Consider the following 24,243-nt stretch of genomic DNA (forward strand, 5'->3'; position numbering starts at 1 on the left):
CTGATCTCCTTTAGGAGGGACTGGTTGGATCTCCTTGCAGTCCAAGTGACTCTCAAGAGTCTTCTCCAACACCACAGTTCAAAAGCATCAATTCTTCTGTGCTCAGCTTTCTTCACAATCCAACTCTCACATCCATACATGACCACTGGAAAAACCATAGACTTGACCAGACGGACCTTTGTTGGCAAAGTAATGTCTCTGCTTTTTAATATGCTATCTAGGTTGGTCATAACTTTCCTTCCAAGGAGTAAGCGTCTTTTAATGTCATGGCTGCAGTCACCATCTGCAGTGATTTTGGAGTCCCAAAAAATAAAGTCTGACACTGTTTCCACTGTTTCACCATCTACTTACCATGAAGTGATGGGGCCAGATGCCATGATCTTCGTTTTCTGAATGTTGCGCTTTAAGCCAACTTTTTCACTCTCCTTCTTCACTTTCATCAAGAGGCTCTTTAGTTCCTCTTCACTCTCTACCATAAGGGTGGTGTCCTCTGCATACCTGAGGTGATTGATTCGTCTCCCGGCCATCTTGATTCCAGCTTGCCCTTCCTCCAGAACACCGGAAGCACACAAGTACTCAGGAGTTTCTCACACTCAGTGCAGAAGATATCGATATGATGCCATGATGTGAATCATGACTTTAAATATTTTCAAGCTAATAAGATATCCACAACTTAATAAAATTCAATGGATTGGATCTTTGGAATTTTCATAGTGTTGGATCATCTATTCAATTTGCCACACTCAAATATTCTCTTTAATAGATGATTTCAAATTTGACTTAATAGACCTAGAAACATGAATTCAATAAATTCTTCGAGGAAATCTCATCCAAGGGGTGCTTTTGCCATCTATTGACAGTCCTAGAAAATAATTCCTTTATTTCTAACCAAGTCTCTTTTTCTTCCATATAGATGACTTTCCAAACTCATACATGGCTAATGGAAATTTCACTCGAGTCACTGAGTTTATTCTCACAGGAGTCTCAGAACATCCAGACCTCCAGATCCCACTCTTCTTTGTCTTCCTGGTCATCTATGGACTGACCGTGACAGGCAACCTAAGCATCATCACCCTCACCAGTGTGGACTCTCGACTTCAGACCCCCATGTATTTCTTCCTCAGGCACTTGGCCATCGTCAATCTTGGCAATTCAACTGTCATTGCTCCTAAAATGCTGATCAACTTTTTAGTAAACAAGCATACCACCTACTTCTATGAATGTGCCGCCCAACTAGGAGGGTTCTTGGTTTTCATCGTAGCTGAAATTTTCATGTTGGCTGTGATGGCCTATGACCGCTATGTGGCCATTTGTAACCCCCTGCTCTACATGGCGGTGGTGTCTCGACAGGTCTGCTTTCTGCTAGTTTCCCTCACATACCTCTATGGCTTTTCCACAGCTATTGTAGTTTCATGTTGTGTATTTTCTATGTGTTATTGTTCTTGCAATGTAATCAATCATTTTTACTGTGACACTGTCCCTCTGATAGCTTTGTCTTGCTCTGATACTTCATTACCAGAAACAGTTGTATTCATATCTGCATCTACAAACTTGATGTTTTCCATAACTGTAGTTGTAGCATCTTATTTCAACATCATTTTGTCCATTCTAAGGATACGTTCATCAGAAGGAAGGAAAAGAGCCTTCTCCACATGCGCTTCACATATGACTGCTGTGTCAGTCTTCTATGGAACTCTGTTTTTTATGTATTTGCAGCCTCGAAATAACCACTCACTGGATATTGACAAAATGGCCTCCGTGTTTTATACACTGGTGATTCCCATGCTGAATCCCATGATTTACAGCCTGAGGAACAAAGAGGTGAAGGCTGCCTTGAGGAAATTTCTAACCAATTAATAATGTAGTGTTAGAACTCTATAGGTCACTGAAGAGATGGTTAAGATAGGCTACCACTTGTGGAATATAGTCTGAACAACATTAGAAGCTAAAGGAATGGATGATTTTCCCATTTTGCAATTTCTGTTTTGAGAAAAGGTTCTAGTCCACACCTTTCAAACAGAACTTTTGAATACAAACCCTTTTTTCTAATCTAAAAAGTGAAAAATTTGAGACAACAGCCACAGAAATTTTGGGGATGAATTGGAAAAAGAGCTAGTGAAAGTCAGATTCATACTATTTGTACCAAATCTGTGCAAGTCACTGGTCTCGAGGCACATAGGTGTGGAGATTTCAGTATCCCAGGAAAGATTGTGTGTGTGTGTGTGCGCTCACATGCTCAGTCATGTCTGACACTTTGAGACCCCATGGACTGTAGCCCGCCAGGCTCCTCTGTCCAGTGAATTTTCCAGGCAAGAATATTTAAATGGGTTGTCATTTCTTCCTCCAGGAGATCTTCCTGGCCCAGGGATAATACTCACGTCTCCTGTGTCTCCTGCAGGTGGGTTCTTTACCACTGGACCATCCGGGAATCCCAGAGAAGGCTAAAAGTATAAAGAAATATTTATGTAACCACTCATGAGACAGAGTTTGTAGTTTGACATACCTTGTTAATTTTTTCTAAAATAAAAAAAGAAAAGAACAAATAAAATCAACTCTCTTAAGATTATAACAATATTTAGAAGTCTTCATAGTACAATGTCCCCATGCCTAACATAGACTCCAAGACCCTGGAACATCAAAGTTATCAAGAAAATGAATGTAATCCTCGAAATGATGACAGAGAGTGATTCCGTGTTCTCCTGCTCGCTTCTGTCTTCAGTGTCAGTCTGTGCTCCTTAGGTTGGGGTTTCTTCAGCTTTATGTCCTCTCCTACCCACTTCATCTTCTTCATCCCAATCTGTTTTGTACACATGGAGCTGTTTGGTGGGAGAGACTGTTCTGCACTCTTTAGTGGTAGCAAAACTCTTCTTTGTAAAACTGCAAGATCATGGGCCAAAGTGGTAAACAGAAAAATAAAAAAAATAAAATAAAACTTCTCAAATTAAATTTGAAAAAGTAATTTTATCTATCACACTTATAAAAATTCTAAAAATAAACAAGAAGAAAAATCTCAATTAAAATGAACAAAATTTAGACATTTAAGATGGAGATATATGAATGAACAACAAGTATATAGAAAAGTATTCAGTATTATTAATCATCAAGTAAATGAAATGCAAACTCATAATACTATGTTTTCTCCTGGTTTCAATTTATAAATCTTTTTTTTTTTAATTTTGATTTCAAATATTGGCAAGTATGTGGGGATAGTATGGATTCTCATACATGGTTTTAAGTAATGAAAATGCAACAGTTAGTTTAGAAATCTGCAATTTGCTATAAAGTTAAATATATAGTTATCTATGTTCCAGTAATTTCCCTCATAGATCTATTACTAGGGAAATAAATACATCTATACACATGCATGCTAAGTCACTTCAGTTGCACCCAACTCTGCGACACTATGGACTCCTCTCTTCATTGAATTCTCCAGGGAAGAATACTGGAGAGGGTTGAATGCCCTATTCCAGAAGATCTTTCCAACCCAGGGATGGAAACTGCATCTCATCTCTTATGTCTCCTTCATTGGCAGGCAAGTTCTTTATCCCCTGGGAAGTCCTACATATATGCACATACACAGTTATATAGAAGTGTTAACACTAGACTTATTACAACAAGCCAAAATTCAAATACCCATCAACAAGAGGATGGTTAAAGATGGGATATACGCATGCAGTCAATTATTGAACCCAGGTCTCCCTCATTGCAGGCGGATCTCTACCATCTGAGCCACCAGGGAAGCCCCTTGTATAAATGCAGCACAGATAAATTTCAATATTGCTTCCCTGGTGGCTCAGAGGTTAAAGCATTTACCTGCAATGTGGGAGACCTGGGTTCGATCCCTGGGTCGGGAAGATCCCCTGGAGAAGGAAATGGCAACCCACTCCAGTAATCTTGGCTGGAGAATCCCATGGACAGAGGAGCCTGGCGGGCTACAGTCCATGGAGTCGCAAAGAGCCAGACATGACCGAGCGACTTCAGTTTCAGTTTATGCTGAGTGAAAGACTGCTTATTTGAGACTGTTTATTGTGTGATTCCACTTATATGAAATTCAGAAACAGGAAAAATAAGGTTATAGCTGCAGTAAGTGGAAGTTGGAGGATGTTGTTCAGCATTATAATGGAGATAGCCTATGGTGTAGGGATATTTGGGGGGCATTTAAAATATCAGGGATGATTTTTGGTGTTGATAATGTTCTATATCTTGATTTAGGTATTAGGAACAAATGGCACATTTACTAAAGCATACCTGTTTTTACATTTTAGATCCATCTTTAACTATATATGAATTCCCCTCAATTCTGCATGAGGAAGTAATAGAGGAAGAGAGCACGGGTAAATGTTATGAGAGGGAATATATTACCTTCTGTTATATTTTAATGTCTATGAAGTTGTGCTGAACATTATGCAAGAATGATGAGATAGCTCAGAAAACACTACCAGTTAGACTGTTATCATTGTAACACATTGTACTGCAAGAGTTATGTGTCTGTCATATTAAAAGTCAATGTGTGTATCACTCAAAGATGAGGTTTTAATTTCAAATCTTCTAGTCACCAATTGAATGTTTTTGATTAAATGATAGAGTTTGTCTTAGATTTGTGTCCTCTGAATGTGGGGATAGTAATATCTGTTACCATATAGGCCAAATGATATATGTTTAATCCAGGGCCTACTACTTATTTTACTGCAAAAAGAAAAAAAAAACAAAAAACAAAAAACAAAAAACTCTATGCAGTGATGATGATTCATTTACACTTTTACCATGACTTTGCAAACTGTTCCAGTTTTGCTGAAATAGAACTCATACAGTAATGCTTTAGTGTTATTTAAATCACTGACTCTGTAAGTACTTTATGGCATGTAGGTCTCCATGGATCCTAGACATCATTTATGCTGCTTTCTTCCTTTCCTTAAATTATCCCTTACAATTTTTCCACTAGAGAATATGCAGGATGTCCTGGAGAATCAGCAGGCATCACAGGCAATTTGTTTTTTAAATCTCTCAGATGATTTAAATTCCTTACTACTTCCTCAGGGACATTACAAAGAAAGAGGAAAGCATATATTCTCCCTACCCAAAGAAACATCAGGAGAACATAAGAGCAGAAAATCCAGTTCTTCATAAAGGTGAGCATATAAAAAATATTGATTTTGATAACAACTCGGGTGTTGGTAATTTCCCTTGATTCTTAGATTCTGACTAAGGACACTTTGAAGGTCACTGACTGCTTATCCTTTACACCACAAAAATTTCATTATTTCCTTTGCTAAATTGTTTCCCTGGAATAAGATGATACTTTGAAAAGCATTAATCATATGACTTGACTATATGTCATGTATTGTTTGATTTGTGAAAGTCAAAAGTGGTATTTGGATATTGCAAGTGAAGAAGAAGTTACAGGTACCTGAAAATAATCATCACCAATTTAATCTAAAAGAATCCATTTATGTTAGGGTTTCCAGATAAAACACAGGAAATTTAAATTTAAATTTCATATAAATAGCAAATACTTTTTAGTATTTGTTTAATATAATATTTGTTTTTTATAAATATACCCAATGTAATATTTGAAAAATAATAATTAAACTATGTATCATTCATGAAACATTGTACATACCTAAAATAATTTTATTTATATTAAAACTGACTCTGAAGTGAAGTGAAGTGAAAGCTGTTCAGTCATGTCCAACTCTTTGTGACCCATGGACTATACAGTCCATGGAGTTCTCCAGGACAGAATATTGTGGGCGTAACAGAGTGGGGAGCTGTTCCCTTCTCCAGGGATCTTCCCAACCCAGGGATTGAACCCAAGTCTCCCACATTGCAGGGGAAGTCTCTACCAGCTGAACCACCAGGGAAGCCCCCAAATAATTTTAATATATGGATATGCATATTCTTCAGTATGAAAATAACTCCCATGCATAAACTTCAATAATTTTTACTCGTTTGTTTTTCTTGCTGGTTTCTTAGCACTTGTTTGTTTGTTTTTCAGAAAAGATTTTACAAACTTAGTAGATTATACTGGTAAAAAGTATAATGATTTGTTAAGAGTTATGAGAAAGTCATGAACCCCACATGACTCCTAACTGCTATCACCAAGACTGAAGGTTGAAAAATCAGTCTTCCCACTGCATACATTTTGTATTCTGTCTACTCTAAATATTAGAGCTCAATGGAAGGATATAAAATGTTGCACTAGGATATTAAAAAATGACTAGAGATACTTTTTTTCCCAAATAAGAAGAATCAGAAGGGTATTCCTATCTATTTAAGATACTGAAGCAGTCTTTTTGGATAAATAACCAGACGTTGTAAGTTGAATCACATGGGGAATTGCTAATCAACAAATATAGCTTAATTTACATAAGATTGAATAAGATATAGAGATCCACTGTATAATATAGTAACTCTAATGAACAATACTGTACAGTTGACCCATAAATCATTTAATGGGGCAGATCACATGCTATATATTCCTAAAGCAGAAAATTAAAATCAAAATTAAAAAAGAATGGGCAAGGTAAAAGAACCTGGAATTTCAGAAAGAGATAATTACTGACACTGAAAATGGAGATACCATCAGTAAGCATTAGAATAATCCTAGCACAGCTGAGGACTTCAGAGTTGTGGGACTGATACTAGTAATCTGAGCCCCTTTGCTTAATCCAGTGTGTCTCTTTGTACGATGAAACCCATGACAACAGACGAGGCAATACCTGGTCCTTATCTGTGCGTGAGGAAGGAGCCTGAAAGCGGAGTGGGAGTCAGTAGAGAAACAGCCATTTCCTTCTCCAGGGGATCTTCCAGGGATTGAAACTGGATCACCTGCATTGCAGGCAGATTCTTTACCACCTGGGCCACCACAGAAGCCTAGAGAAACAGTAGAAAATACTACCTAGGAAAGAGGAATAGAACTGGCTTAGCAACCTTCGCTGTTGCCTTTCTTTCTCAACACCACTCCTTGGATTGGACTAGATTCCTGGTTTGATAAATCAGAACCTCTGCAGCATAAGAGAAGATAACAGCTAAGAATAAAAGATTTATATTCTAGGTTGTGTGCTCTTAGTTCAACTGGTACTTTTGAATGTCAGTAGGGAAACAGAAAGATTGAGATGAAAATTTAGAGTTAAAAAGCCTGGTCCAATGTGATAGGAATAGAAAAAATGATGTGTATCTGATTGTGGAATGCATTGAAAACAAGGCTTAAGCTTTTATCAATTATTCTAAAAATATCTCAGACTACATGCTATCTAAAAGTTTTAATGACTGCTATCTGCCTATCAGCTAATATGAATCACAACGTGGAGACCAGAAAGATACAATAGTCTATGAGAGTGTTAATGCAAGCCTGATCTCAGGAGGTAGGTGAGGGGATGCTTAGGATGGAAAATATCATGGAAATTGTCAAAAAAAAAAAAAAAAATACAATGTGGAACTCTGACAGAGAAAATTAGAGGATGGATACAATGTGCTTTACAGTCGTTGCTTTTTAACATTTTATTTTTTCCATTTAGGAAAACTATATGGGCTTCCCTCATAGCTCAGCTGGTAGAGAATCTGCTTGCAATGCAGGAGACCTGGGTTCATTTCCTCGGTCGGGAAGGTCCCCTGGAGAAGGAAATGGCAATCCACTCCAGTGTTCTTGCCTGGAAAATCTCATGGACAGAGGAGCCTGGGGGCTACAGTCCACGGGCCACAAGGAGTCAGACATGGCCGAGTGACTAAACCGCCACATAAGCTGGAGTATACTAGATTTCAGCATAAGCAGAGGAGCTGATGTGGTTTGGAAACATGATTTCAGGAAACCCACCCCAGGAATTGTCCTTGTCATCTAGTGACAATCCAAGAAAATAATTACTTGGAAGTTTGTAACCACATTTTCTTTTCTTCCCCAAATAGATTAATTTCCAAACAGTTACATGGCTCATGGAAATTTCACCCGAGTCACTGAGTTTATTCTCACAGGAGTCTCAGAACGTCCAGACCTCCAGATCCCACTCTTCTTTGTCTTCCTGGTCATCTATGGGCTGACCGTGACAGGCAACCTAAGCATCATCACCCTCACCAGTGTGGACTCTCGACTTCAGACCCCCATGTATTTCTTCCTCAGGCACTTGGCCATCGTCAATCTTGGCAATTCAACTGTCATTGCTCCTAAAATGCTGATCAACTTCTTAGTAAAGAAGCACACCACCTCCTACTATGAGTGTGCCATTCAGCTAGGGGGGTTCTTGGTTTTCATCGTAGCTGAAATTTTCATGTTGGCTGTGATGGCCTATGACCGCCATGTGGCCATTTGTAACCCCCTGCTCTACATGGCGGTGGTGTCTCGGAGGATCTGCTTTCTGCTGGTCTCCCTCACATACCTCTATGGCTTTTCCACATCGATTGTGACTTCCTTTTCTGTATTCTCAATGGCTTATTGCTCTCTCAATGTAATCAATCATTTTTACTGTGATATTGTCCCTCTCTTAGCCCTGTCCTGCTCTGATACGTCCTTCCCAGAAACAGTAGTATTCATATCTGCATCTACAAACTTGATGTTTTCCATAACTGTAGTTGTAGCATCTTATTTCAACATCATTTTGTCCATTCTAAGGATACGTTCATCAGAAGGAAGGAAAAGAGCCTTCTCCACATGCGCTTCGCATATGACCGCTGTGTCAGTCTTCTATGGAACTCTGCTTTTCATGTATTTACAGCCTCGAAATAACCATTCATTAGAAACTGATAAAATGGCTTCAGTGTTTTATACACTGGTGATTCCCATGCTGAACCCCATGATCTATAGCCTGAGGAACAAGGATGTGAAGGCTGCCTTGAAGAGATTTCTGACCAATTCGTGCTGTTGATGTCTTTTTGAACTCTACATATCAATGAAGAGATGCTTAAGATAGGCTGCCATTGTGTGGAGGAGATTCTTACAGCAAATAGAAGCCAAAATAATGGGTTATTTTCTCATTTTGCAATTTCTCTTTTGAGGAAAGTTTCTAGTTTGCATCATTCAAATAGAAATCTTGAATACAACCCAGGTTTTCTGATCTAAAGAATAAAAATATTTGAGTCAATAGTCACAGAATTTGGGGGTTGAATTGAAGGGAAAAAAGAGCCAATGAAAGTCAGATCCTTATTCTTTGGATGAATTTTCCAGTTCACTTATCCTGATGCATGTGGGGGACAATTCTAGTACCCCAGACAAAGCTAAAATATGAACTAGTATTTATGAAATCACCCATGAGGTAGAGTCAGTAGTTTAACATAAACCTTGTTAATTCTGAAAAAGAAAAAGAACAAATAAAATCAACTCACTTAAGATGACAATATTCAGATACCTTCAGAGCAGAGTGTCACCATGTCCAAAATATACTCCAGATTTCCTAACACACCAGCATATTCAATACAACAAAATTAGAGTAATGTTTGAAGTGATAGGGCTTCCCTGGTGGCTCACATGGTAAAGAATCTGCCTGCAATGTGAGAGATCTGAGTTTTGATTCCTGGGTTGGGAAGATCCCCTGGAGGAGGGCAGAGCAATCGACTCCAGTATTCTTGGGGCTTCCCTCGTGTCTTAGAGGGTAAAGCGTCTGCCTGCATTGCGGGAGACCTGGGTTCAATCTCTGGGTCAGAAAGATCCCCTGGAGAAGGAAATGGCAACCCACTCCAGTCCTCTTGCCTGAAGAATCCCAAGGATGGAGGATCCTGTTGGGCATTAGTCCACGGGGTCGCAAAGGGTCGGACACGACTAAGCGACTTCACTTTCTTTTCTTTCTTTCTTTTGAAGTGATAACAGAGAGAGATTCTCAGGTTTCCTGCTTCCTTTCCTGTCTTCAGAATGTTCCTCTACATGCCTTAGCTTGCAGTTTTATCAGTTTTATGGCCTCTCCTACCCACTTCATCTCCTGCATCCCAAACTGCTTTGTTTGGAACTTTTTGGGGGAGAGGGTTTCTGCCCTTCCTGCTGGCCGCACAGCTCTGCTTTGCATCACTGTAGCAACTTGAGACAGAACTAAACAGAAAAATCAGAAGCAAGAGAGTCTAGGGGAAAAAAAAAAATCTGAAAAAGTAGTTTTATCTAGCAAACTTTTAGTATTCAAACAATCAATAAAAAGAAGAAAACAACTAAAATGGGCAAATTTTAGAACTGTAAGATGTGGGTATATGAATAGCAAAATACATAGAAAGTGTCCACTTTCACTAGCCACCAAGTAAATGAAAATTCAACTCGCAATGGATTATTTTATCCCAATTCCATTTATAAGTTATTTTTAAAGTGTTTGCATCAAATATTGCCAAAGAGATGGGGCAAATCGAATCCCCATACATGGCTTTTGGTAATGTAAAATGTTATCATAAGTTCAGAAAGTTAGTAGGTTCTTATAAAGCTAAAAATGCAGCTGCTTATGTTACAGTAATTGCCTCTTAGATCTATAACTAGTAAAAATAATACATATATACACACATATGCTTTTATAAGGGTGTTTATACAAGATATTTTATAATAAACCCAAACTCAAATATTTATTGGTAGAAGAACTAGTAAGATGGGATATATGTATGCAGAGGACTGTTATGCATCCATATAAACCCAGCACAGCTGAATTTCAAAATAATTAAGCTGAGTGCAAGATACAGCTAAGAATATTTATTGTGTGGTTTCACTTATGTGAAATTCAGAAACAGGGAAAATGAGAGTAGGGATAGAAACCAGAGCAGCATTTGCTCTAGGTGAGAGCGTGCTGTTTGGGAAGTTAAGTTCTGAGGGAAATTGCCTTTATGATGGGAGAAGCCAAGAAGGGCGGTTATAAAGTATCAGGGAAATGTCTGTGGTGTTGAAATGTGTTAGGTATTAGGAACAAATGGCACATTTTCCAAATTTACCCGTTTGTACAATTTAACACCTTCTTTTACTGAATGCAAATTTTCCTCAATTCTAAAGCAAAAGGAATTCATAGAAGAAGAGAACATAGGTTAAACGTTATGAGAGGGAATATATTTCCTTATATTAGATTTTATCTTCTATAAGGTTATGTGAACATTATGCAAAAGTGGTAAATCTCAGCTCAGGAAACACTATGATTTAGAGAACTATTATTGCAACACATTGCATCACAATAATTGTTATGTGTTTTTCATATGAAAAGAAAATGCATATATTTCATTCATTTAAAGACAGGCTTTAATTTCAAATCTTCTAGTCATCAATTGCACATCTTTGGTCAAATCACATGGTTTATCTGAGTGCAGCATCCTCTGAACTTGGGAATAGTAATATCCTCCTCACATAGGTTAAATGGTATATTTTTAATGCAGCACCCATGACATATTTTTCCTGGAATAATAAATAGAAAAAAAATATGCAATGGTAGTGATTAATTTGCAATTTTATCATGACTATTGAAACTTCCAATTTTGCAGCAACAAAGCACTTTAGTCTTTTTCATTGTTATTCTGACCATTGACTCTGTGTCAGTAATTGAGTACGTTTATGTCGTGCGGGTCTCCATGGAACTGTAAAGATCATTATGCTGTTTTCTTCCTTTCTTTAAATTATTCCTTACAACTTTTCACTAGAGAATAGGCAGGATATCCTGGAGGATAGGCAGGCACCCAGGCAATCTTTTTTAAATCTCTCAGAAGATTTAAGTAAAATCATTTGTATAAGTTACATGCTATTGATACTTCCTCAGGAAACATCACAAAGAGAGAGGAAAAGCATAAATTCCCTCTACTCAAAGCAAAGTCAGAGAAATATGAGAAGAGAAAATCCAATTCTTCATTAATGTGAGTAGACAGAAATTGTTGATTTTGATTATCACCTTGACATTGGTAATTTCCTTTGCTTCTTAGATTCTGACTATGAATACTTTTATGGACTCTGACAGATATTCTTTAACCACAAAAATTCCATTATTATTATTTTCTGTTGTTGTTAACTTGTTTCCCTGGAATACTGTGGTAGTGTCAAGGCATTACCTATGAACCGACTAGATGTCGTATATCTATTTTATTTATGAAAGCTGAAAGTTAGATTTGGGTATTTTAAGTGCAGAGGGAGTTAGATATATCTGAAAAAATCATGAGAAATCTAATCTATTAAAATCCAGGAAGGTTAGAATGTCCAGATGAAATATAAGATGTTCAGTTGCATTTAAATTTCAGATCAATGACAAATACTTTTTAGTGCCTGTCTCATATAATATTTGAATTTTCTATAAATATATCCAATGCAATATTTGAAAAAATACTTTAAGATATGTATTACCCATGAAACATTTTATAAAATGAAAATAATCTTAATATAAGGATATGTATATTCTTCTATATGAGAATCAATTCCTACACATGAACTTGGAGAATTTTCAGTTGTTTGTTTTCCCTAAGGGTTGCTTGCTACTTGGTTTTTTGTTGTTGTTGTTGTTGTGTTCAGGTAAGACTTTACTAACTGATTGGGTAAACTAGTAAATGCATAGAATACTTTTTTAAGAGTTAAGGAGAAAGCCATGGACCTCAAGTAGTTCCTCACTCTTACCACCAGGTCTGAAGACTGAAATATCAGTTACATCTTTGCATACTTTTTGTATCCTGTGTGCTCTAATGGTTGGCCCTAAACAGAAGCATATAAATGTTGCATCAGAATGGTCAAGAATGACCAAAGATATCCTTCGCAAAGAAAGAAGAATGGGCAGAGTATCACTATCTCTTTAAGGTCCTTATAGCAATTCTTTTTGATAAGTACCCAGAAGTTGTAAGTTGGACCATATGAAGAACTGCTAATCAACAGATATCAAATTTCAGTAATGGAAGATGAATAAGTTCTAGAGAGGAGCAGCATTGTGCCTATAATTAAGAATGCTAGTCTATTCAACCATAAATCTTTTCATGGAACAGATCTCATGTTATATATTCTTAAGGAGAAAATTAAAATTAAAAATGAATGGGTAGGGTAGAATAATCTGGAAATTTAAAAGAAAACAATAAAAGACACTGAAAACGAAGATACGCTCAATAAATGTTAGACTAATTCTTAGCAGAACTGAAGTCTTCAAAATGGTGAATGGTAGCAGATGTTTGAATTCCTTTGCCTAATTCAGCGTGTCTCACATTCTACAAGAAAACCCGTGAAAGCAGATCAGGCAGCACTTGGTTTCCTCTGTGAGAGAGGAAAGGGCCTGAAAGCTGAATGGGACACGGTAGAGAAACAGCAGACAATGTCATCTAGGAAAAAGCAATAGAACTGGATCCACAAAGCGCAGTATCGCCTTCCATCCTTAAACCCATTTTTGGATGAGTCTAGTTTCTTGGTTTAACAGGACAGAAGCTCTGTAGTATCTTAATAAGAAAATAGAACCTAGGAAGAAATGTTTATTTTTTAGGTTGTTGTTAGATCAACTGGTAATTTTGAATATCAGCAGGGACACAGAGGGCAAGAGGAAGAAAAAAAAAAATGTTGGACTGAGTGTATGCTGAGTGAGGTGATGTTAAAGTAGAAAAGTGATGCAGACCTGAATGTGGAATGCATGGAATATGAGACTAAATCTTTTTTTTTTTTTCAATTATTCTAAAAATATATCACAGATTACAAATTTGACTGCTAAAAAAGTACTGTTATTTGTCTATCAGCCAAAGACATGGAGATCAAAATGATACAGTCATCAATGACAGTGTTAATGAAAGCTTGACCTAAGGAAGTAGGAGTGTGTAGAATTGCAAAGTATTATTGAAACTGGCAAATAATAAAATGTGGAATTTTGAAAGAGAAATTTAGAGGATGGATATAATATTACTGATTTAAAGTGGTTCAATTAAAATTTTTTTTTGTCATGTAAAAAGTGTATGTAGCCAGCAGCACATTAAATTTCAGCAGAATTAGAAGAGCTGGTATAATTTGGAAGCATGATTCTTGGAAATCTCACCCTAGGCATTGCCCGTGCCATCTACTGGCAATCCTAGGAAATACAATTTTTAAAAACTAACGATTTCTCCTTTCTTGCTCAAACAGATGACTCTCCAAACTCATACATGGCTAATGGAAATTTCACCCGAGTCACTGAGTTTATTCTCACAGGAGTCTCAAAACGTCCAGACCTCCAGATCCCACTCTTCTTTGTCTTCCTGGTCATCTGTGGGCTGACCGTGACAGGCAACCTAAGCATCATCACCCTCACCAGTGTGGACTCTCGACTTCAGACCCCCATGTATTTCTTCCTCAGGCACTTGGCCGTCGTCAATCTTGGCAATTCAACTGTCATTGCTCCTAAAATGCTGGTCAACTTCTTAGTGAAGAAGCACACCACCTCCTACTATGAGTGTGCCACCCAACTAGGCATGTTCCTGGTTTTCATTATAGCTGAAATTTTCATGTTGGCTGTGATGGCCTATGACCGCCATGTGGCCATTTGTAACCCCCTGCTCTACAGGGCGGTGGTGTCTCGGAGGATCTGCTTTCTGCTGGTTTCCCTCACATACCTCTATAGCTTTTCCACAGCTGTTGTGGCTTCATTTTCTGTATTCTCTATGACTTATTGCTCTTCCAACATAATCAATCATTTTTACTGTGATATCGTCCCTCTGATAGCATTGTCTTGCTCTGATACTTTCTTTCCAGAAACAGTAGTATTTGTATCTGCATCTACAAATTTGGTGTTTTCCATAATTACCGTTGTAGCATCTTATTTCAACATTGTTCTGTCCATTCTAAGGATACGTTCATCAGAAGGAAGAAAAAGAGCCTTCTCTACATGTGCTTCACATATGACGGCAGTGTCAGTCTTCTATGGAACTCTGCTTTTTATGTATTTGCAGCCTCAGACTTACCATTCTATGGGTGCTGATAAAATGGCCTCAGTGTTCTATACGCTGGTGATTCCCATGCTGAACCCCATGATCTACAGCCTGAGGAACAAGGATGTGAAGGCTGCCTTAAAGAGATTTCTGACAAATTCATGCTGTTCTTTTAAGCTGATGTAATTTTTAACCCTAAGGTAAATGAGGACATGGTTAAGAAAGGCACATTGTGTGGAGGTGATTCTGAACAGCATTAGAAGCTAACAGAATGGGTGTTTTTTCCCATTTTATTTATTTTGAGGCAAGGTTCTAGTCTACATCATTCAAATAGAAATATTAAAAATAACCTAGTTTTTTCTGATCTAAAGAACAAAAAGTCAGAATCTGAGACAATAGTCTCAGGAATGTTGGCAATGAATTGCAGAAAGGAAACAGTCTATGAAAATGAGATCCTTATTCTTTGTAAAAGCTGTCCAGTTAACTTATCCTGAGCGAAGTTCATTTATTCTACTGAGCCATGTTGGTTACTGGAAGATTTCAGTTGTCCCAGACCAAAAAAAAAAAAAAAAAGAACTAATATTTATGAAATCACCCATGAGACAGACTGTAGTTTGCCAAAAACCTTGTTAATTTCCTGCTCTAGTTAAAAAAGAACAAATGAATCAACCCTCTTAAGAAGAAGATAACCATATTAACATGTCTTCACAGCACAGTATAACCATGTTCAAGACAGATTCTAGGGTCCTGGCAAACTAATGCAGTCAATACAAGAAAATTGGAGTAACCCTTGAGGCGACAGCGGGGAGGGGCGCTCAGTTCTCCTGCTCCCTTCTCAGCCTTCAGGCCTTCAGTGTTAGTCTGTACCTCGGTTTGGGACTTTGTCAGCTTCATGGCCTCTTCTACCCACTTCATCTCCTGCGTTCCAGTCTGTTTTGTGCTTGTGAACTTTTTCTGGCAGGAAATAGCTTTTTGCTCTCCCTGCTACTAAGTAACTTGAGTCATGTCTGACCCTGTGCGACCCTATAGTCGGCAGCAGGCTCCCCCATCCCTAGGATTCTCCAGGCAAGAGCACTGGAGTGGGCTGCCATTTCCTTCTCCCATGCAGGAAAGTGAAAAGGGAAAGTGAAGTCGCTCAGTCGTGTTCGACTCTTCACGACCCATGGACTGCAGCCCACCAGGCCCCTCCGTCCCTGGGATTTTCCAGGCAAGAGAACTGGAGTGGGTGCCACTGCCTTCTCCTTCGCCCTCCCTAGTGATAGTAAAAATCTCTTTGGTAATACAATAAGATATTGGGTCAAAGAACGAAACAGAAATATCATAATATAAAATATCAGGGAGAAAATATGCAAAAATTGCTTTACCTAGCATATGGAAAAATTCGAAAAACCAACTAAAAATTAAATTTCAACAGGTAAAATTTAGACAACATAAGATATAGATTTGAACACAGACTGGTTCCAAATAGGAAAAGGAGTACTTCAAGGCTGTATATTGTCACCCTGCTTATTTAACTTATATGCAGAGTACATCATGAGAAACACCGGGCTGGAAGAAGCACAAGCTGGAATCAAGATTGCTGGGAGAAATATCAATAACCTCAGATATGCAGATGACACCACCCTTATGGCAGAAAGTGAAGAGGAACTAAAGAATCTCTTGATGAAAGTGAAAAAGGAGAGTGAAAAAGTTGGCTTAAAGCTCACCATTCAGAAAACTAAGATCATGGCATCTGGTCCCATCACTTCAAGGCAAATAGATGGGGAAACAGTGGAAACAGTGGCTGACTTTATTTTTCTGGGCTCCAAAATCACTGCAGATGGTGACTGCAGCCATGAAATTAAAATATGCTTGCTCCTTGGATTGAACCCAGAGCTCCCACATTGCAGGCAGATTCTTTACTGTCTGACCCACCAGGGGATAGGATTATCTTATCCCGATGTCCATTTATATATGTGTGTGTATTAATTTTTACGTCAAATATTGGCAAGAATATGGTGAAAATGAAATTCCCATTCACGGCTTTTGCTAATGTAAAATACTACAGTAAGTTTGGTTATCTTGAAGTTTCTTATAAAGTTAATTATACAGTGACCTACGTCCTAGTTATTCTAAGATCCCTAACTAAGAGAAAGTAATGTATATATACTCACATGTTCATTTACAGAGGACTGTTTATACTAGACATTTTAATAGCACATCACAAACACAGTATCCATCAATATTTGAAGAGCTGTGGTACTCACATGCAGTGGGATGTCATATAGTTATAAAATCACACATGGATAAATTTCAAAATCACTATGCTGAGTGAAAGATACCAGACTGAGATTATTTGTTGTGTGATTCCACTTACACGAAATTCAAAAACAGGATAATAAGTTTAGGGATAGAAAATAGAGTAGTATTGCTAGAGTTGGGAGAATGTTTGTGGCGTTAAATGAGGGAAATTTCCATCATTCCAGGAGAGGTGAAGGGTGGAGGGGTTATAAACCATTGGAGAAGTTTCTGTGGTGCTGGAAATATTCTGTATCCTGATTTAGGTATTAGGAACAAATGACACATTTTCCAAAACTTACCCATCTATGCAATTTAGATCCATCTTTAACTGTTTATGATTTTTCCTCAATTCTAATACATAAGGATGAGGGTATAGGTAAAATGTTATGAGAGAGTATGGAGTATGTAGTGTCTTATATTAAATTTTACCTTCCATGAGGTTGTACTGAACATTATCCAAGAGTGTTGGTGTCTCAGCTCAGGAAGCACTATAGTTTAAACACACACTGCATTTCAATAATTGTTATGGATTTTTCATATAAAAGGTCAGGGTATGTATACCACTCACTTAAAGATAAGGCTTTAATTTCATCATGGCTTTGGTCAAATTACATAGTTTATCTGAGCTTGGTTTTCCTCTGTATATTGTTATAGTCCATATTTATCTCATGTATGTTAAATGATATATTTTCACCCCAGTGCCAACTATATATTTTTTTACTGGAATTATAAATTCAAAAAATGCTATGCAATGATGATAATGATTCATTTACACTTCTATCATGCCTTTTGGAACTGTTTCAGTTTTGCTGAGTTAAAGCCCAAATACAGTAACATTTTCATTGTTACTATAATCATTGAGTCTGTGTAAATGAATGAACACATAAAAATGGCTGTAGGTCTCCATGGAACTGTACAGATCATTTTTGTTGTTTTCTTCCTTTTCTTAAACTGCCCCTTACACTTTTTCACTAGGGAATATGCAGAATATCTTGGATAATTAGCAGAAACTACAGACAATTTTTTAATCTCTCAGAGGATTTAGACAAAAATGTCTGAATAAATACCATGCTACTTCCTCAAGGAACATTAGAAAGAGAGAAGAAAAGCATAAATTCTCCTAACTCTGAGAAAAGTCAGAGAAACTTGAGAGCAGAAAATGCAATTATTCTTTAAATGTGAGTAGATAAACATTGCTGTTGATTTTGATTATCACCTAATGTTGGTAATTCACCTTAAATCTTAGATTCTGACTAAAGACAATTTTATGGTCACTGACAGATCATTCTTTATGTCATAAGAATTTCATTATTTCCTTTTTCAACTGGTTTCCCGGAAATAGTATGGTATTTAAGGCATTAAAATCCCATGAAATGACTACATGTCCTATATCTATTTGACTTGTGAAAGTTGAAAGTTGCATTTGGATATTGCAAGTGCAGAAGGAGTACACAGATCATCACCAATCTAACTATTAGAATCCAGTAAGGTAAGAATTTGCAGATAAAATACAGGATATTCAGCTACATTTAAATTTCAGATCAATGACAAATACTTAGTATTTAGCCTCATGTAGCATTTGGCTTTTTTATTAATGTACCCAATTCAATATTTTAAAAAGAATATTTTAAATATTGTGTCACCCATGAACTATTTTATAAATTGAAAATAATTTAATTTAAAGATATGCATGTTGTTATATATAAGAATCAACTCCCATGCATAAACTTGAAGATTTTTATTCGTTTGTTTTCTCTACCAGTTGCTAACAACATAGACCATTTTTTTCTTTTTCTATTTTTTTTTAGAAAAGATTTTACAAATTGAGCAAGTAGCCTGGTAAATACAGGATGATTTTTAAGACTTTTGAAGAACGACTTTAACCCCAAATAACTTCTAACTACCATCAGCAATTCTGAAGATTCAAGACGCAGTCATCCTTTTGCGTCCGTTTTGCATCTTGTCTGCTTTCATGCACACATACATGCTCATTTGTGTCCCACTCTTTGGGACCCCATGAACTGCAGCCCCCATGGGATTTTCCAGGCCAGAAGACTGGAGGGGTTGTTATTTCCTCCTCCAGGGTATCTTTCTGACCCTGCAGGAATAGAACCTGCATCTATAAGCAGACATATCATTTCCCAAAAAAAAAAAAAAAAAAAACCTTGGCAGGGTATCACCACCTCTTTAATATTCAGATTGAAATTATTTTCAATAAATGCCCAGAAGTTGGAAGTTGGACCATATAGGGAGTTGTTAGTCCACAGGTATATAAAGTTTCAGTTAAGGAAGGTGAATAAAGTCTAGAGATCTACTCTATAGCATTTAACTATAATTTACAATACTGTACTCTTCATTCATAAATTATTTAATGGGGCAGAACTCATATTACATATTTTATCACATAAAATCAAAATTTAAAAATAGACAAGGTCCATGGAATTTTCCACGCAAAAATACTGGAGTGGGTTGCCATTTCCCCCAGGAGATCTCCCCAATCCAGAGATCAAATACAAGTTTCCCACATTGGTAAGCAAATTCTTTACCACTCTGCCACCTGGGAAGTCCAAATCAACTATACTTCAATAAAAGCATTTTTTTTCTTCAGAAAAATAAGAGGTATGAGAAACACAGAAAGAAGATCCCGTAGTGCAGTGTTACAAGACAAAAGAAAAGCTAGAATCTCAAAAGAGAGGGTTGTCCTCAGTGGAAAAGGACGCAGGAAGATAGAGTAACCTATTGGGAAGCTATGCAACAATTAAAGTGAAAAACTTGAAGCAGATGAAAAAATCTTGGAATAGATGAAAAGATATCGTATGATCATTAGGGCTCATTTCCTAAATATCTGCAAGTCTAACTTACCACATATGCTCCAGACTTACATAGTAGCTTGCCCAAATTAATATTTAAATGTCTCACAAACACCTAAAGCTTAGTAAGTTCATTATATCACTTTCATCACTCCATCTTAAAACATAACCCCAAATATTTGAAAAACCACATTTGATCCAGTCACAAAAAAAATTGCAAAAGTATTTTTTGTTCCTGATCTCAGTGTCATTCCCTCATCTCTTTCTCACAGAGCACACACAATGAATTATGTTGCTGATACTTTCTTGTTTCTGCTCTCAACTGTTAATGTACCATCTTCTATTTCCATTTCTCTACTTTGGCGCATTATCTTCCACCAGGAATCCTATAGTAACTGCTTACTCACTTTTAAATTTTTACTCATGATTTCTAACTCCTTTCAATTATGTAATTATTTTCATAACAGCAAGCGTTATCTTTTTAAAGTTTAAAACTGGTCATGTTTCCTAACTACCTTCAAACTTATCAATGCCTTAGAATTCACTTAAAATAAAATCCAACTATTTACTGTGACCTATATTATATGATTCTACTGTCCCCTTTTCCTCATTATTATTTAGTCACACTGGCTCCATTAAGTTTTGCTATAAAAACAGACAGGAAAAAAAATAGTTATTTTCTACCCCAAAACAACATCTTCAAGAAATTGGAATCCTGGAATGTTCTTCCGGTGATTCATTCAAAAGTTGGTTCCTCCTCATCGTTTAGTTTTAGTTCAAATGTCATGTTTCAAAAAGGTCTTCTCTTAACATCTTGTGTGAAATAATTCTCTCAGGTTATCCTAATGTATATTTTGTTACTTCTTCTTATTAAAATGAATATATTCTACAGTTTTCTCATTTATATATTTTGTTACCAGCCCTTTCTCTCTTCCTTATTATTGGAATAGAATGTCCATGAGGTAAGGGACAAGTAATTCAACTGAAGCTTGGCTATATTCTGACAAAAGTAGAAAATCAACAAATACATGGTAATTAAATAAGAAAATTATTCAAGGAACCAAATAGAATATTTGGTGTCAGAAATAAACTAGTATAAAATATTCAACAATATTAGAAGTAATCTTGGTCTTATATCTCTGATTCTTTTTCATTGTCACAACTTTTTTTTTTTTCTTACTGTAGAGTTTTTGTTTTAATTTTGTTTAGAAGAGAAAATGTCAACAGTTCTGGTCTTTTTAAAGTCACGTATTTATGATATATAGATTTAAAAAACACTTTATTGAATTATGATTGACATGCAAAAAACTCTACATGTTTAATGTATGCAACTTGATGAGATTGGAGGTATGTGTGTATCAGTGAAATCGTCACCACAATCTATGCCATAAACATATTCACCATCTACAAAAGTTTCCTCCTGCTACTTTATTAATTATTAGTAATATATTGCATATGTATATATACATACATATATGTTAATTTTTGCTAAAAGGTAAATCTTATGTTAATTGATCCTGTAGCTTTGACCCTCTACAAATTCTCTCCAAGTCCTCAGATTAGAGCCTATGAACAGGCTTCTTTGTGTCAGGTGCCCCCCTCTGGATATCAATTGTTATTGAGACACAGCTCAACTTAGTGAGGTCAAATATCACCTTTCAAATATCTCTAGCAAAACATTCAGTTGTATTATAATCTCATGTAGATCCTTTAGAAAATATATGTAATGAAATTACCATAGAAGTTATATAAAAGGATGTTTTTTATTATTGCATTGATGAAAAAATATCAAAAATCTGATAAAATATCAGTAAAGTGATGAGTTCAGAAGTATTACATAATTCAAAAAATAACACTATGAAATTGTATAAATAAAAAATAATGGTTAAAAATAAAAGCACATTGAAATAATATGAGGAATTGCATCAACTTGTGGGCAAGAAGGAAAACAGCTAGATAGGGAGGAAAACATTTTCAAGGAGAAAAAATTTTTAAAGCTGAAAAGAGAATAGTTGATGTAAAGAATGGATCTGAGAACACTTCTCCATTTTTTTTTGGTAATAAAGTGAAAAATGAGCATAGAGGTTAACAGAAATAGTCAAAATTGCAAGTTCAATATACACCAAGTAGAAGCTATAGAAAGACAGTATAAATGAAAAGGGGCAGAGTATTGGCTAAATTATCTATTCTTAAGAAAAAGCAAGAAATCTCAGATTTAGACATTAAGAATAGGTGACAAATTACTTGTGTGCTTAGCCGCTCAGTCCTGGCTGACTCTGTGACCCCCACCAGGACTGTCGCCCAGCAGGGTCTTCTGTCCATGGAATTTTCCCGGCAAGAATGTTGGAACAGGCTGCCATTTCCTATTCCCAGGGATCTTCCCAACCCAGAGATAGAACCTCTGTCTCTTGCATATCCTGCATTTGCAGGCAGATTCTTTACCATTAAGCCACCTGGGAAATCTTGAATTATTAGGGAACTTGCAATTCGTCATATCTTCCTCACACTCTGCTCAAGAGGCATCAGATTGGAATCTCTGTTTTAATTTTTAAGCTACTAAAACAGTCATAATTTAATAAGATTATAAGAAAATAAACTCTCAAAATATTCATTACACTTGATCATCTGTTTAATTTGCCATACCGGTTTCTTCTCTTCAGTAAATGATTGCAAAATTGGATTACTAGACCTAGAACTTTGAGTTTAATAACTGAGATGAATAGGAAATCTCATCAAAGGATTGCTTTTGTCATCTAATAACAGTCCTGGAAAATAGTTCCATAAAGTTTGTGATTAATTCTTTTTTTCTTCAAACAGATGACTATCCAAACTGTTAACATGGCTCATGGAAATTTCACCCGAGTCACTGAGTTTATTCTCACAGGAGTCTCAGAACGTCCAGACCTCCAGATCCCACTCTTCTTTGTCTTCCTGGTCATCTATGGGCTGACCGTGACAGGCAACCTAAGCATCATCACCCTCACCAGTGTGGACTCTCGACTTCAGACCCCCATGTATTTCTTCCTCAGGCACTTGGCCGTCGTCAATCTTGGCAATTCAACTGTCATTGCTCCTAAAATGCTGATCAACTTCTTAGTGAAGAAGCACACCACCTCCTACTGTGAGTGTGCCATTCAGCTAGGGGGGTTCTTGGTTTTCATCGTCGCTGAGGTGCTCATGTTGGCTGTGATGGCCTATGACCGCCATGTGGCCATCTGTAGCCCCCTGCTCTACAGGGCGGTGGTGTCTCGGAGGATCTGCCTTCTGCTGGTCTCCCTCACATACCTCTATGGCTTTTGCACATCAGTCGTGACTTCATCTTCTGTATTCTCTCTGACTTATTGTTCTTCCAATGTAATCAATCATTTTTACTGTGATACCGCCCCTCTGTTAGCATTGTCTTGCTCTGATACTTCAGTTCCAGAAGCAGTAATATTTATATCTGCATCTACAAATTTGGTGTTTTCCATAATTACCGTTGTAGCATCTTATTTCAACATTGTTCTATCCATTCTAAAGATACGTTCATCAGACGAAAGGAAAAAAGCCTTCTCCACATGTGCCTCGCATATGACGGCAGTGTCAGTCTTCTATGGAACTCTGCTTTTTATGTATTTGCAGCCTCAGACTAACCATTCTGTGGGTGCTGATAAAATGGCCTCAGTGTTCTATACGCTGGTGATTCCCATGCTGAACCCCATGATCTACAGCCTGAGGAACAATGATGTGAAAGCTGCACTGAAGGTGTTTATTAGAAATACATGCTGTTCTTTAAATCATTCTAGCTTTAAAACTCTATAGATAAATGAAGATAGGCTGCCATTGGTTGTAGAAAGCTGAGATTGGATGAGTGATTTATAGGTTCTCAACTAATCCTGTAAATAGGATTCTCTTTCTAGGAAATGGTGATTTCAAAAATAAATGGAGACTCCTGGAATTCTGAGATAAATATAGAAATGAAGCATATTCACTAAGTTTGCTAAGTTCTCCATTATCTAGATCGAAAAAATGTTTCCAGGAGTCAGGAGAGATATGTTAAGAAATAATTAAACTTGAATAGAGAAATATCTGTAAATGAAAGAAGCAAGTTGATATTTCTTATTATTTGGTTTCCGTTTCTTTTTATCCTGGGTATATATGGGCATAGTAGATAACTACGTCTTGAAGAATTGTAATTAGAGATGGCTAAATTAATTTTTACACTTTTTAGCAAAGTTATACCAATTATCTTGAAAATAAAATTACCTTCTCTGTCTTAATATTGTTTCATTGAAAAATATATGGTAGAAATGAGCTTATATTATGAATGCTTAAAAAAAAGATTGATAATTTTATTCAAATTAATATACTTTGTATGTTTTGAATTTAT

At 36.7% G+C, this 24,243-nt stretch overlaps 4 protein-coding genes across 4 annotated transcripts; all 4 read left to right on the forward strand.

Annotated features, from left to right (window-relative positions):
* The first annotated feature begins 933 nt into the window (after positions 1–933).
* LOC136175159 (olfactory receptor 8J3-like) lies at positions 934–1,857 on the forward strand. The gene has a single exon (XM_065945474.1). It carries the CDS (start codon positions 934–936, stop codon positions 1,855–1,857), a length of 924 nt encoding a protein of 307 aa, XP_065801546.1.
* Positions 1,858–7,922: 6,065 nt separating this feature from the next.
* On the forward strand, positions 7,923–8,855 carry LOC136175650 (olfactory receptor 8J3-like). Its single transcript, XM_065945900.1, has one exon. The coding sequence runs from the start codon at positions 7,923–7,925 to the stop codon at positions 8,853–8,855; it is 933 nt and encodes a 310-aa protein (XP_065801972.1).
* Positions 8,856–14,022: 5,167 nt separating this feature from the next.
* Positions 14,023–14,970, forward strand: LOC136175216 (olfactory receptor 8J3-like). The gene has a single exon (XM_065945541.1). The coding sequence runs from the start codon at positions 14,023–14,025 to the stop codon at positions 14,968–14,970; it is 948 nt and encodes a 315-aa protein (XP_065801613.1).
* Positions 14,971–22,712: 7,742 nt separating this feature from the next.
* Positions 22,713–23,675, forward strand: LOC136175651 (olfactory receptor 8J3-like). The gene has a single exon (XM_065945902.1). The coding sequence runs from the start codon at positions 22,713–22,715 to the stop codon at positions 23,673–23,675; it is 963 nt and encodes a 320-aa protein (XP_065801974.1).
* Positions 23,676–24,243: the final 568 nt, after the last annotated feature.

Source organism: Muntiacus reevesi, chromosome 9 (assembly GCF_963930625.1).
Source record: "Muntiacus reevesi chromosome 9, mMunRee1.1, whole genome shotgun sequence".
In the NCBI taxonomy this organism is placed as follows: domain Eukaryota; kingdom Metazoa; phylum Chordata; class Mammalia; order Artiodactyla; family Cervidae; genus Muntiacus; species Muntiacus reevesi.